General features: G+C 41.5%; 1 protein-coding gene across 2 annotated transcripts in view; it reads left to right on the top strand.

The window, feature by feature from the left end:
• The window catches only part of LRP8 (LDL receptor related protein 8), a 198077-nt gene that overhangs the window by 145360 nt on the left and 37183 nt on the right, over positions 1–15534 (top strand). For both annotated transcript variants that reach the window (XM_052800853.1, XM_052800852.1), the window contains exon 4: positions 6142–6270. In XM_052800853.1, the coding sequence (XP_052656813.1) occupies positions 6142–6270 (129 nt within the window). The remainder of the gene's footprint in view (positions 1–6141; positions 6271–15534) is intronic.

The raw sequence follows: 15534 nt of genomic DNA, 5'->3' as shown, positions 1-15534 counted from the left end.
GTAGTGTTTAGACTAAGTCAAGGATTTTTCAGCTTCTCATTCCCAGCCAGCAAGAAGGCTGGAGAGGCACAAGAAGTTGGGAGGGGACACAGCCAGGGCGGCTGACCCAAACTGGCCAAAGGGATATTCCATACCATGTGATGTCATGCCCAGTATATAAACTGGGGTTAGTTGGCCTGGGGGGTGGCTGCTCAGGAACTAACTGGGCATCAGTCAGCAAGTGGTGAGCAATTGCATTGTGCATCACTTGTTTGGTATATTCCAATCCTTTTATTATTATTATTGTAATTTTATTATTGTTATTATTATCATTATGAGTTTCTTCCTTTGTGTTCTATTAAACTGTTCCTATCTCAACCCACGAGTTTTAATTTTTTCATTCTGATTCTCTTCCCCATCCCACTGGGTGTGGGGGGGAGTGAGTGAGCGGCGGTGTGGTGCTTAGTTGCTGGCTGGGGTTAAACCGTGACAGCACTCTAAATACTTCAATGGGAAAGTATGAGATGTAAGTCAGTAGTGAGTGTAGATTGGGATATAAATTCATATATATATATATACACACATATATATTTAAAAAAAAAAAGAGACTATATATACAAACTTGTGACTGAGATGTTTTTCTGCATCTCAACTCTCCACGAATTGAAAACTCTGAGTTCTGAATTTCCCTGAGCAATCTCTACCTGTCAGCTCCCTTCCTCTCTTCTGAACAGTTGCTTATTTAACAATTGTGCTTGTTTTGGCTGGAAATGTAGAGGTATTAGGCCTGTACATGGGCAGGTATGAACGTTTATTTTGTTCTTGGTACATCTCTGAGGTAGGACTGCCAGCTATGACAGAAGATTTAAGGGCAATATAAAGGAGGGGAGGTCCTTTTTAAAAACCATTCCTTTAAAAAAAAGCTGACAACTAAACCATTGCTGGAGGAAAGAGGGAGGTAGGAATTTTAAGTTCCGTAATAAAGGTGGTAGTGGAAGTTTTGCAGGAACAATTTATTGGCATGTCAGAAATTAATTAAACCATTTTAGTATGTTATTTTCTCTGTTGCAGAATGAAGTTTTGGGTTGAGATTTTTCCTCTGAAAGAACCTGGGAAAAACACAGGGGGCAGTCTAGAGAGGGTGGGGAGTTACTTCAGTAGAGATAAAGTGTTCAGAACCTGTAAGATGATGTATTTCCACAAAGGGTGTTCTTTTCAGTCTGCTGATGAAAAGTCTTGTGAGTTTCCCACCAGTAGAAGCTGCTTAATTACATTTTGTGTATGCTCTTAGAGTACCTGTTTGGTGAGAACCTGACAAATGGGCTTCTGAAAGTAAATCAATTCTGTTTTCTTGGGCTTTCTTGAATATACATGATGTCCGGAGCCTGAAAAGCACAGCAGTGGCACAAGAGGAAGCAAACAGTGGGGCGCCAGTTAGGCTCTATGGTTCTCTGAAAGACTGTGTAGCCTCCTGTAAAGAAAAAGAAGAATGTGCCATTGGCGGTAGTGAGTAAATGGAACCTTCTTGTCTTCTTTGCTCTTGTCTTCTTATAAATAAACCATTGTTGTCCATCCTTGGCATTTGCAGTTCATTGTGATAAATTGGTCTTGATGTGTCTGACATTTCAACCAAGTTTAATGGTGCTTTTCTGAAAAGGCAGATCTTGCTATAACTTGTATTGGTCCAGAGTAATATCCAGGGTAAGAGCACTCACAGTCACGTACAGCGCTAACCCTTTCCTTTCTGGGTGGATGAAGAGGAAAGTAGGAAGTAAACATTTTGGTCACGTTAACCTAAAAGGCCTGCATTTGTGTAAGCAGTATGCAGAAACAGAAATGTTAAGTCTGGATTGCAGTTGCTAAAAGCCGGTTTCATAGTGTGGACAACACCGAGTCCACTTGCATTGCTGCGGCATTTTTGGGTGGGATGAAAAAAACCCAACTTGCTGAAATGATGCAGAAGTATTTTTGCCAAAATTTTGCTTTGAGTTTTATGCAAGATACCCTATCCATTATCTGCCAGTGCTTACAAGTTGTTGGCTTCCATGCAACGATTTCTTGGGTGCAGAAACCACTGGAACACAGAGATTTGATGAACTGTGACCGACAGCAGCTTCTGTTGCTGCATCTCTGCAAGTTCAAGCTTTGATTTACGTTTTTTAAATGTCTGTAATTACTCTGTCAGTGAGATGATTAACACAGAGATTGCTTTCCATAAATAGGAATCTTCTGTCCCTACCTTTCCAAACCTTTCAGCTTCCCAAAGCTATTAAGCATCTGCCCACAGCTGCCAAGCAAAAGTAATGCCCATACTTAAACTGTGACCAATAAATAATCTTTTTGCTGGTTAATGATCCCACTGTGTTATGATACCATTTTATAATTATATTTCACTTTCTTCAAAATCAGGTGTACGGAAAGTGTTCTCACCTGTCTTGACCTACTTAGTTCTCAATGGAGATTTACTGTGAAGATGGAAAAGCTGGTCCTACTTGGCATCAAAACAAATTTTCTGTTCCATTACCATAGCCTGAGCAAGAAGACCTAGAACAACTTTTTGAGATGTGGACCAATAACCTGATTAACAAATGTCTCTGTGACTTTTTTTTGGTCTCCCACTATGCCAGTCCAATACAAACCTCGTTCTTGAACGCACTGCACAAATGCAGTTAGGAGACAAACTTTCAAAAAAGTGCAAAAGAATGGAAATCCATTTAGAGTAATAAATCTAGTGAGGAAATTTTATTTTTATCTCATGTATTCTAAGCGTGTGTTTGCTTATGGTGTAAAAATTTGTTTTAGGGCATGGGGCAGCCTAGAAGCGAACCTCATCACAGGGCCCAACCTTGAATTGAATGGCGGGGAGAAGAGGGGCTCAGCAGGGCACGAGTGCTCCATCTCGCACAGCCATGTGCAGGGTCAAGGGGAGCTGTGAGCTCCTTGCGCCAGGAGCAAACTCCCATCTGCCTGACCCTCTGAAGTGGCTCCTCAGCAGCCAGCAGTTGGTGGTGAAGACATTTGGGAGGGGGCAGCTGGGTTCCAGTGGCTGGGGAGCTGTGCACCTCAGAGCGGAGAGGCTTTGGAGGCCTTGGTGGAGGAATGCAAAGCCCAGGCAGCTGCTGGAGACCCCAGTCACGTCATCCCTCTGTACGGTATTTGTTGCAAAAGCCCTGTTTTCACTGATGCTGCTTGGTGGGTCCCTCAGAAACAAGGCAGCCCTGCTGTTGGGGTTGGGGTCCCTTCCCCACAGCTAGGCATCGTGCCTCTCCCCTCCCCAGCCCTCTTGTGCTGCCTCATACACATGGCCTGCGGCCATCCCTGTTCCTTTGCCAGAAGTTGCTGTCTTCTCCTCAGAGTTGCCACCTTTCTCCTCAGAGGGGCCGATGGCAGTGAGATGCGGCCTCTGGTGCCTTCCCTCCCTGGCCCCTGCAGGCTTGTCCTGCCAGAGTGCAGTCTGCAATCCTTGTGTGGCTCTGTACAGAGTTGGTTTTGTTTTTTAAAAATAAACTATAGTGACTTGGCTGCACGTTTTTGTTTTTCAATGCAGCATTCTCCAGACTCACACCTATGGATGTGAGGGCTGGGTGAGGCCAGCAGAAGCAGTATTTTTGGGGTGCAAGCTCTTTGTGCTGAGGGGCCATGGGGCTTCTAGGCCAAATAGACCATTTTAGCTCCATTTTTTCTTGTTTGAGGGGGCTGCTGGTTGTCAATCAACTGCCACAGAATTTGTTTTTACTTCTGTATCCATGAATTACTTGGGCATGTTTAAGGATGGCACGCCCCAGCTTACAGCTCAGGGGATGGTGTCTGGAGCAGCTCGGCTGCAGTGAGGCATGCCAGCTTCCTCGAGGGTGAGGGCGAGCACCTTGTTTTACACCATTTTGCACAGTTGGCAAGTGACCTGGTTTTCAGATGTGCTATCTGACTTCTGTGGAAGGACGCGAGTGCTCAGGGCCACCGAGCGTCCCTGCAGTCGTGCATTATAAACCTGCAGCTTAGAGGGACCAGGGCCAAGGGGAAAATGCAGGATGTGGGTCCTGGCCTGTGGCAGGGCATGGATCTGAGTGGGCAGACATACTGATCCTGGTGGGGTGGTGTTGTGGAGCCTGTCCAATGTCAGGTGATTTTTATTACCGACCTGCTGGTAAAGTAATGAAAAGGCTATGTAAGCATCCTTCCCCCCCCCCGTAGATCATGCAACATTCATAAATGTTATTTAGGTATGCAGTGAGCAAATTTGAACAAAAACGCTGTCTTGCCTCAGGGTTATGAAACTTCCTTATGTCTGTCATTAACTGTCTGTCTGCGGCAGGACCTAATTTTTCTTGATATATTGGTTGCCCACAGCTTCTAGAAACTGCTTCTTATAGCACTTCAAGGTGCTAGGACAGAGAAATCCTGGAATTAAATGGCACTGCTTTCTAAGTGGCTGATTGATGCTTTGGGGCTGTAAGATGCCCCTCTACAGCCTGCTTGTGCAGGTGGAAAGGGAGAGGTATAATTTTCACCCTCTTTTGCTCAGCACTTGGGAAGCTGGTTGGCTTTGCATAGATACTTTTACCAGGGCAGGGTAATGTGAGAGTTTAATTCAGAATTTAGGTTCCTCCCTTTTCAGTAGACCTTCAGCCATATATAGTGTTGCCATCATTAATACCAATGGAAGAACTATTTGAAAACATGTAATTTTTTAAAGAGAAAAATAGGTCTGTTTAATAAGCAAATCCTGCCAAACTGGATGATGATTCCAGAATACTAAACAATTGTTTAAACTGTGGAACATTATGCATTCAAGCAGCCTTGTCACAATAAACGTACATCTCTTGCTCTTTACACTAGTATGAAAAAAATAAAAAGAAGGAATTTTGGCAATGCAAAATAGTTATAAGAGAACGAGCTTCACAGCTTGCTTGGTTCCAGATAAATTTGGCAGATTGTTTTTTCATAGTTGTATTCTTGCATGTACTGGGGTTTTTGCTTCTGTGGGTCATCCTGTGTCTCTGTGTCTTAGATCACAGTCGCCTTTAATTTAGGCAGTTACAGTCAAGTTTGTTTAACATGTGTGAGTTCGTGCTTGTGCTTGCCACTTTTTCCCCAGTTTTACTGACCATAATCTGCCTAGATCATTAAATTTAGAAATTGCCTTGCAATACCAAACATATAAGTAAACCCTTATACTAAAACTAGGCAATTCATTTTTCCTGACTTAATTTGAGGTAGTATTTTCAGAGTAGTTGTTCCAGTACTACTGCTGCTTTGTGCAGGATGCTAGTGTTTTAATAGCAAAAGCACAGTGTATTGGAGGTTTGAGGCAGTCGCAAACAGGCAGTGCTGTTGCTGCATTGAGCATTGCTCACACTGAGTATTGCAGTCCTTCTACGGAACAACCAGCCCTAGGTTCTTAGTTGAAATCCCTGTTGATCAGTTGAAGCAACTCTGTCAGTTCATTTTGGTTGAGTTAAGCTTGAAAACAGGAGTGAGGGCTGGTATTTGTTTTATTTGCACGTTCCTGTACAAGTATGTTCCTGGAAGGGATTGGCTGGGTCAGGCACAGGCTGGAAGGACAGGAAGGCCCTTGTTTCTGGGGTAGCCTGTGCAAGGAGACCTGATTGAAGAGGCAGCAGCATGTGGCAGAGAGGAAGGTGGCAGTACAAAGCTGGGCACTTCTAGCCCATGCACAGTCTGAGGTGGCACGGAGAAGGTGTGAAAGGGCCACCAGGCCCCAAGAGTGTGTAAAGAGCCACAGGGCCTATGCACAGTTTGTTGCAACTCAGGGTCACTGGGATGGCCAGAAGCAAGAGCCTGCCTGCAAGGAAATGCTAGGTAGGAGAAGTTGCATACGAATCTGTCTTCTGTTCCTCTGCCCTAATTCCTTTGAGTTTAAAGTTAAGGTTCTGGGATTTTGTTGAAATAAACAGCGGTGCTTTTTTTTTTTCTTTCCTTTTTCCCCCCCCCCCCCCCCATGTAAAAGTATTGTGATCTCTTCTGAGGACATGTATGGGACATGTAAGCAGCCATAACTCAAAATCAGGTTGACTTGGGATTTCATTACAATATGTCTCAGGATTAAGCAGTACAAAATAAAAGTAACTTTAAAAGTGTAAACAATGTTAGCAATGTCTAGAATTTATGTTTAACTTTTTTTTTTTCATTTTATTCTTCCAGCTAAGCAAGTATGTCCAGCTGAAAAAATTAGCTGTGGAGACTTAAGCAACAAATGTATCCCATTGTCCTGGAGATGTGATGGGCAGAAGGATTGTGAAAGTGGTATTGATGAGGCTGGTTGCACTCCTGGTGAGTTAAAGTAATACTTTAATATGTATGCAACATCTCCCTTTAGGACTATAAAAGTCCTAGAGTGACTATTACAAATTGCATGTAAAGGGATGACTTTTCCTGCCAACAAATTCATTCACTGTACATTTGCAGTGCTAAGCGGTGAATTTTAGAAAAGGAGAGGAAAGAAGGATTCTCCAGCTGGAGCTGGCTGGAGAATATAAAGTGAACTCTGTGGAGAATTAAGTATTCTTTTACTACTGTAGCAGAATATAGTTAGTTTGGAACATGATTATCAGGGTTAATACCCAGATGATGTGGTAAGGACTTAAATAACAATGTTCAAACCTTCCTCTGTGGTAGCTCAGCAGCTTACTGCTGTGTTCTTCCTCCTGCAGAATGTAGCCCTATAGACTAAGGCTAGTTTTTGCTGGGAAATAATAGATAGGCCTGGACATTTCTTTATTAATAGTATGTTGGTTTCACTGGACAGAGAGAGAATGATATACTATTTACTGTAACTGTTTTAAATTCAGTCCCTAAATGGCCATTGCCTTTTATTAGGCCTTTCTCTACTGAATGAAAGAGCTCTTTAACAGTGTTGTCCCTCTGTGAAAACTCCTACACTGTGTAATCAAGCCACTTTTCAAACTGTCTTTCTGATAGACTGAACATATTTAGTTCTTTATGCTTCTTGTTGTCAAATATTTTCTTTTGAATGACTGCTTGATGCATTTTTGTGGCTCCCTTCAATATCCCAGCTGACTTTCCAACTTTCTTTTTATACAGACCACCAGAACTTAGGGAATATTAGTCTTAAAAGTCTGTGCAGAAGTAAAATCACCTTTCTAATACTGTTCTTATATAACTATTTGTCATTATTAAATTCTTTGTGTGCAAACGATCCCAAGCTATTAAGAAGGTATCTTATGCTCTGTGTAGTTGTTCATTCATCCATCAGTGTTTCTGGGGTTGCACGTGGTATCAGCAATGTTATTTTTACTTCCAGATTACTGGTGAAAGGGTTGAATGATTACAGGCAAGCACAGATTGATGTTTCTTCATTTGAAAACTGAGTTTTGGACTCTAATACCTAGCCAGTTCATAATCCACATTATATCTTTTTATTGAAGTTGCATAATGAAATACGTTTTATGTGAACATTTTGTGGTTCTGAATAAAACACTGTGGATAAATTTATTTCTTTGTAGTCAGCTTTATCACACAAAATCTTACCAAAGATTTACTGTCTGAGCAACCTGTTCCAGTATTTAGCCACTGATTGTAAAAATATTTTTTCTTTGTGCTTTTTTATTTTTTCCTTTGTCACAACTTGTGCCCATTGCCTCTTCTCTTTCTGCTGTGCATTTCTGAGAAGAGTTGGCCTCCAGCTTCACTGTATCACCCCATTAGATATTGGAAAATTGCAGTAAGATTTCCCTCTAACCTTCTCCAGGTTAACCAAACTCATTTCCCTCAGCCCCTCCTTGTATGTCATATGCTCCAGCACCATAATCATCATGCTGGACTTCCACTGGACCCTTTCCAGGTTGCAAATGCCTTTCCTGTACTGTCAGGGTGGCACAAAACTGGACATAGTATTTCAGATATGACCTAACAAGTAACTAGCTAGAGGAGAATAATCACTTCCCTCAACCTGCCGGCCTCACTCTTGCTAATGAAACCCAGTGTGGGGTTTGTTATGTATGAAGCTCAGTATGAAGTTTCGATGTGACTCACTAATTCAATTAACCACAGATTAGATACAAAGTTTTTCAAAGCATCTCCATTCCATATTACACATGACTCAGAGGTCCAGTGGTAACAGTAACAGGTTACTGTGCTTGTGCTGAGCCTGTGCAGCATGGTTCCAGTTGGGTTGGCTCACATGGAAAAGGCATAGGTTGCCTTATGTTGCCTCCTGTTTCATGTGGAATTAAGTGTGTATGCATGGACAATTCCTAAGTAATAAATTATTATGATGTGGTAAGTTGGTGATGTGCTTAGACCCCTGGTCCTATGTCCTTTAAGCTAATGATGTTTTGGCAGTTTTCAAAAGTCTTTTATTTGTTTTATGTATGAAACTCTTAGTGTTCTCTCTATAGCATATGCATGTGTTTTCCTTTGAATGGGAGGCTTGAATTAGAGACAAGTTCAGAAGATAATTGTAACTGTTACTGAAAAAATTATTCTTTTCCCAATATAAGTTAGTGAAATTAAAACAATTTTTACACTGGTGGCTGCCTATGCTAATTTAACGCTGCTGCTTACATCAGTAGGAGTTGTCTCATGGAGTCTTTTATTTATAATAAGAATCTACTTGAAATTGCTTTGAACTTCTTTTTTTCCAAGGCTTCAGGTAGCCCCCAAAATGAATGTAAATATGTTCTGAGTGCCACATAATTTCAGCATAATGATGCTATTAATGGATTTAGAAATAGCTGAGTGTTTCTCTTCTGGATGTTTCAGCATCTCTAGTCTTGCTTATCTTCCACGTTTTTAGTGCACATGCAGATTCATAAAATGGAAATTTAATCCAAGGACAAATCAACCATCTTCTGATGGTTGTTGGGTAACTCATGTGAAATGAATTAGTGACTTTCATCTAGTTTCTTATGACTGAGTGTTGTCCCCACATAGGCTGTCACCTTGGTGGGCGCACATTGGCAATCTCTGCCGAGGGATCACTGCTGAGTCTGAATGTGGGATGGGCCACTCTGGCCAGAGGACCAGGCAGAAAGGCACGGACAGGCAGACTTGGAGCTTCCTGGGTGGGTGCAAACATCAGAAGCTTTCAGCCCTAAGATCTGTTGACTCAGCACCTTTCAGAGGCATTAAACTCACTTTGAGAAAGAAACAGGAGGCACTGCTGAATGGCTGTAGTGGGAGCATTGTCAGTGAGGTTGCTTGTCAAATTAAGGTGTTTCCCTCATGGATGTGAACAAATGCGTTAGCTGTTTAAACTCTGAGAGCTTGTGGGGGATTTATAGCTATCCTCTCTTTTATCCAAATCTGATAAACCTCACTAAGCCTATCTACTGATACTCTGTTAACATTCCTATTTCTTCTCTGTTTAGAATCCTCCTTTATCTGTTTTCTCTTATATCAGCAGCAGACAGCATCCTGACAAAAAAAAAAAAAAAGTCTGTTCCTAGGTTCAGACCTTTTCTTCTTTTTTTTTTTTTTTTTTTTTAACCTCTGCACTCATGTTTTGTTCTCATTTTAAAAGAAGCTTCAGCACCGTCACCTGCAGCCCCTTGGAGCAGAGCACCCTGTCATAGCTAAGGCTGCACCTCTCACGGAGCTGACCAACTTGTCTATAAATAACACATCATTCTGGATAAATGTTTGGAAGGGAGTTTAGTTGTGCTCAGGATAATTTCTATGGTGAGAGCCTGCATGTGCAACAGACAAGTGGAAGACGACTTGAAGATATTGTGAGTGAGGGCATCCAGAACAAAAACCCTAAGCTCTTTCTAAATCCATGTTAATAAGGCTATTACTTCAAGCTAACGTGACACTTTAAACATATTTTAACTGTGGATACTCCTATTTCCTGATAGCAATAACTGGCTCTTAGTATTGTAATTCTTCAAAAGAACTTAATATGGAGTTTATGAACATTACTTGAGCCTGTATTTCTGCATTGGTAATTTGTACCACTAACAATATTGTGCTGGTATCCTGATACAGGAGCAGGGCTTGGTTGTGCTGAGGCTGTGCAAGTGCCTGTCCCTATATCAAAATGTTCACACTCCAAGTTAAGGGAGGATCTGTTGCAGGAGAGTGCAGGAGAGGAAAACAATGGCTATGGTGGTAGAATCATCCAAAACTGTAAGAACAGTGCAAGTATATTATGGTTCTTCCTTCTGTGTCTGCTTCTGGCCTCCAACAACTTGCTTTTCAGATACTGTTCTGGATTTGATAATTCTTGGTGGATTTTTCTTCTTGGAATTATGTAGTTGCTTTTTGGATCAATGTGAAATTTATCCAGCATAGTCAATGTAGGCACTGGCACAGCCAGCTGGAGGGAGAAAGTTGCTGTTCAGAAATTCAGGAGCAAAAGTATAGAATATGAATGTAGTGGGTTGACCCTGGCTGGATGCCAGGTGCCCACCAAAGCCGCTCTATCACTCCCCCTTCTCAGCTGGACGGGGGGGAGAAAATATAACAAAAGGCTCGTGGGTCAAGATAAGGACAGTTTAATAAACTGAAAGCCAAGGTCGCGCGTGAAAGCAAAGAAAAACAAATGATATTATTCTCTACTTCCCATCAGCATGTGATGTCTAGCCACTTCCTGGGAAGCAGGGCTTCAGAACATGTAGTGGTTGCTCCGGAAGACAAAAATGCCCCCCTTCCGTCTCCCTTTACTTAGCTTTTATATCTGAGCTGACGTCACATGGTATGGAATATCTGTTTGGTTAGTTTAGGTCAGCTGTCCTGGTTATGTCCCCTCCCGAGATCTCGCCCTGCCCCAGCCTGCCGTTGAGGGGGGGGGCAAAAATGTTGGAGAGACAGCCTTGATGCTGTGCCAGCACTGCTCAGCAGTAGCCAAAACACTAGTGTGTTATCAACACCTTTCTAGCTACTGATGCAGAGCACAGTGCTATGAGTGCTGCTATGGGGAGTATTAACTCCATCTCAGCCAGACCCAATACAATGAATAAGAGAATCTTCTGTTTGGGTTGGGTTCTCCTTTGTGCTTTGTATCAGCCACGTCCTTGGTGCATCATCTTGCATGAATGGAAACAAACTGGTGCTCTACATCCCTCTCCTTTGCTTTTGGTCACTGTTGAATACTTGCTGTTTCAATTGGCACCCCGTGGATCTGATAAAAGTTTATCACAGCAATGCTTAGAATATCTTTCCTTCAAGGAAGGAGGGAATTTGCAGTCTTGTATGCTGTCCTTGTGTAACCCCCTTTAGACAAAAAGGGTTCAGCTGCAGTTAGCAAGCTCTGGACTTACCTGAGTGCAGGTATGATGAAAAAAAAATGCATCATCTCAAACAACGGATAAGTGGAAATAATTCCTCTGAGTTCCTCATCTCCCCCTTACAGTCCAGTCATACAAAAAGCTAGCTTTAGGAGTAAGCAAAGCAGACTGTATTCATCTGAAATAAGGGTCCTGTTTGCCATGCTGGGAGTGAGAAAACAATTTGATAGATGAAATCCATTAAAATAAAAACTTTCATAGAGATGTGTAAAACAGCCTTTGCTGGCCTGTTAGGCCGGGTCTGGTACCAGTATTAGGAAAGCAGTTATTTTCATAAGCAGTCCAGGCACTGACCGCGTCATGCTGCTTGGAAGCCATTATCAGTGGTAAGGCACTTTGTTGTTGTTGTTGACCCGTGAACAAAGAGGAAAAAATGGTGTGGTTTTCACCCTGTGGAAGAACTTCCCAAGGAAGCAATGGAAGGAAGCTGTGAATTACTTAACCTGCAGTAGTTAAAGCACCAGTGATAGGGATCCAGATTTGTGTCTGTACAGGCTGTAATTGCCCCAGGGATTAATTGGAGGTATTAATCCTTGCATGTAGGTAGCTAAGTGCCTGTCTGCCTAAATAATTTACTTCCAGCAGGTAGGCTTTAAGTCCACTAACTTCCAGTGCACAGACAACTTTTGAAAACGCAAATATCTGTCTTTTTAACATTAAAGAGTATATAAAAAGAAAAAAACCCTTATTTTTCAGTTCTTTGGAGCAGAAGTAATTTGTGTCTTTACAATACGAAGTGTGTTGCAGTCATAGGTCAGGTTTAGTCCTCTAAAATAGATATCAACAGTTGATAATGTAAGAGCAGTCTTGAATTTGCTGGCTTGGAGGTGCTGGCATCCTCTTTCTTATTTCTCTGGTTGAGGTTTTCTACTCCCACTGTACCTAACCTTTGTCACAATTGATTGGACATGCTTAGGAACGTGTTTACTGAGACTAAAAGAGAAATTAAATATGAGAGACTGTAATTAAAGCGTCACAACTTGGGGTCAGTCTGGACTTTGCTAACTACTGCAGAACTTGTTAAATCTCTGCTAAGAAAGATATTAACCAGTGTTTTGTCAGCCACTCAGGAATGCAGTGAGCATTTCAGCATGGCTTTAGAATGGAAGAGCTACCATCCTGCAACAGTTGAAATGGGCATTGAACCCCTTTAATGCACACATCACTTGTTCTTCCTGACAGGACTCTGGGATGCTCAACAGAGAGAGCAAGGCTCTGACCCCACTCTTCTGATTGTGTTACTGGTTCTCACCTGGACCACTTCTTGCACCCAGTATGGAAATTGTCTTGCAGATGAGGAGTTGGAAATGTACAATTTTCCCCTTTCCCAATAGTCAGATACAGTGAAATGACGTATTCGTTGATACATTGATAGCATAATAAGTTATTTTCCCGTACCATGATTTATTCTGCTTAACTATAGGATAGAGACAGTGATGGAGGAACTTGTGCAGGTAACAGACATGCTTGTAGTGATCTCATGAAGTTGTCCAAGGGTGAGAGCCAGGAATTTCTGCAGGAGTCTCATGACAGGAGCTTTTCGCTTACTCTTTGCTGGCAAAGCTCCAGGCACATGTGTGGTTCTCCATAAAAAGCAGCAGTGCTTACAAGTGTGAGTGGTCCTTTTCTTGGAAGGTCCAAGTGCAGAAAACTTTCAGAGTCAACTCTTTCCAATGCCCTGCTCGATAGCCCTCATGTCACCTGAGAACCATTGGCAGAAGGCCGAATTTAAAGCAGGCTAAAGCTGGTCTGATTCCTCCAGCAGATCCACCTGGTGATGAGCCAGCTGAAGTGGGGAAATTACAAAGCTGGTTTAAAGCCACTGTTCTCCACACTGCTCCTGCACCTACACTCACGTGAAGTGACCTTTGTGTTGACAGTTAAATTGTTTTATCATTTTGTATCATTGTCCCGTAGCAATAAGGAGCATCATGTCATCTCAGCATCATTTTCTTCTTCATGCAGTAACAGGTACCAGTGTTTTGCATCTGAGTCACACTTGCGGTGCTACCTCTGGGGATTTGACCATACTGATTCTCTTCATTCCAAATCTCCACAGATCCTACTGAGAGCTTTTTACTTGGTGATAATGTAGCACTAATTTTTATCTTCCTGATAATGCATGCAGCCTGATTAATGCATGCTTTTGTCAAAGTTACGAATTCTGTTCATTATCTTCATTTACACGCTAGGTGCACAGTGATGTACTGTTCCTCAGTCAGCTCAGAAGGAAATCAAAGGATCAGATTTTGGCATATCTTCTCCCTGAGAAACCCACAAATTTTAATGGGGTTAAAGTCCATAGTATTGCGTTCATGCTTGTAGAGGAAATACTTACTTAATATCACTATTGATGATTATTTCAGCATGTGATGAAAAGAGATATGGCTAGCCTGAAATTCCTGTCATTTTATAAAAGCTGTAACTTGAGTACACTTGCCGTGGTGGAGGAATCTACAATTATTTCCAAGAATGGATAAAAAATTACTATAGATTTAACAAATGGAAGTCCTTCATAAATAAGATAAGGTAGCACAGCAATGATATCCTCTGGGCTTTACATGATGTTTAATTACTGGACAGCTGGAGGGATTAATGCTTGTGCATTATGCCCTGGCTCTCAGAAATTAAACATGTACAGCTGCCACTTTATCACTGCTTAAAGTATTAGAGCTCCTTCAAAAGCAGTAGTAATTGCAGAAAAATCCCCATTGTTATTTAGGAAAAATCTCAGCCCATAATTATATTTGTCCTGAGTTCCTTCAGAACAAAACAGCAAGAAAAATGAGATTGGTAGTTACCTTTAATTGCACTCTTACAGGAAAAATGAAGGTAGTTGCATTTTGAATATATTGGATGCTTGTTGTTATTAAATGTAAAATACTGCATGAACTTAGGTTAGAGGTAAGATAGTCGTTGCGTAAGTCAAGAATTAAACCCTAAAGCCATGGACTAAGCTGTGCCAGGGGCTCTACCTGCAGAATGTTAAGGCAAAATGGCTTTGTTTTCCCTACTGCTGTCTCTTGAGCTTAGGTTTTAAAAAAGAACAGACACGTGTAATGTTCTGCAAATGGAGTTTCCCAGTACTGAGTGGTGCCTAGCTCACAACAGCAGGCTTTGGTGGTGGCCTCTGCACGTTTGCCCTGTGCTGATCACTCAGTTACAGATAAATTGTCCGTATCAGTATGTTCCATGAATAATTTATTCTTTAAAGCATAATAAACGAAAACACAGTATGAAAACAAGGCAATTTAGAATTTGGTACTTTTACAATGTTTCCCTGAAGGTATGCTAGGGAAAAAGAGTAGATGCAAAGAACACACTGCAAGCACGCTCGTGCTCTCTCTCTCACACACACAGCCTACACACCCAAATGATAATTTTTCACAAAGTTGTGGAAGAGTAGTATGAAAGAACTGGTTTTATACCAAGATTTGTGGATAATTAAAATGAAAGCCTAATGCTGCTGGACTGCATGTTACCTGTGCACCCACACAAAAGCTTTGTCTTGCTGCTCTTTCTGTACTTTAGCTGGACAAGTTGCCTCTGATTCTTCTTTCCAATCTCACATGTCATACTGTCAGAGGAGCAAAAATTGGCCTGTAGTTACGTTTATCTTCCGGGCAGTCTATCTTTCAACAGTTAGAGTGCTTGGAGTCAAAATAGCCAAGAAATTGCATCTCTTATTGCCAAATATGATTGTATTTCATGTCCCTGAAGTGCTTTCTTCATAAGAATGGAGCTATAATTCTGAGTCTATTCATCCAAAAAACAAGAATCTGTTTAGTTTTATTAAGGGAAATATTCTGTAGATGTCAGTGCCAACAATCATGTTACGATGGCAGATACGTGGGTAGGAATTCTATCCTTCAGTGGCCACGGGTACATATGCGTTATGCTAATTAACGAGTGCTTAACAGTTATGCTTCCTGAGCATATGATCTGAAGACTGAAGCAAAATCAGTTAGCTTGAACTCAGTACAGTCCTACGCAGGAGAGGACCATGTAATGTTTCATGCAAAACCAAAAAAAGCTGGTTTGAGTCATGTTAATGGATAAAACAATATCTGAAAGTTATCTTAGTGGCTGAAATACACTGATTTCATACAGAGGAAGATATAATAGTTGGATTAACTTTGCTTATATTTTGCAAAGAAGTTTGTTTATTTGATAAAATATAACTGGGAAGGTTTAGCTCACAGTAAAATATGCTTCAATACACTTATTTTTTCCAACAAGTTTAAAATAATTGCTCATGTACAATTGATTCTTCATCTCAGCCCAAATC

Source organism: Harpia harpyja, chromosome 11 (assembly GCF_026419915.1).
Source record: "Harpia harpyja isolate bHarHar1 chromosome 11, bHarHar1 primary haplotype, whole genome shotgun sequence".
Lineage (NCBI taxonomy): Eukaryota > Metazoa > Chordata > Aves > Accipitriformes > Accipitridae > Harpia > Harpia harpyja.
This window is presented reverse-complemented; position numbering and strand designations above follow the sequence as displayed.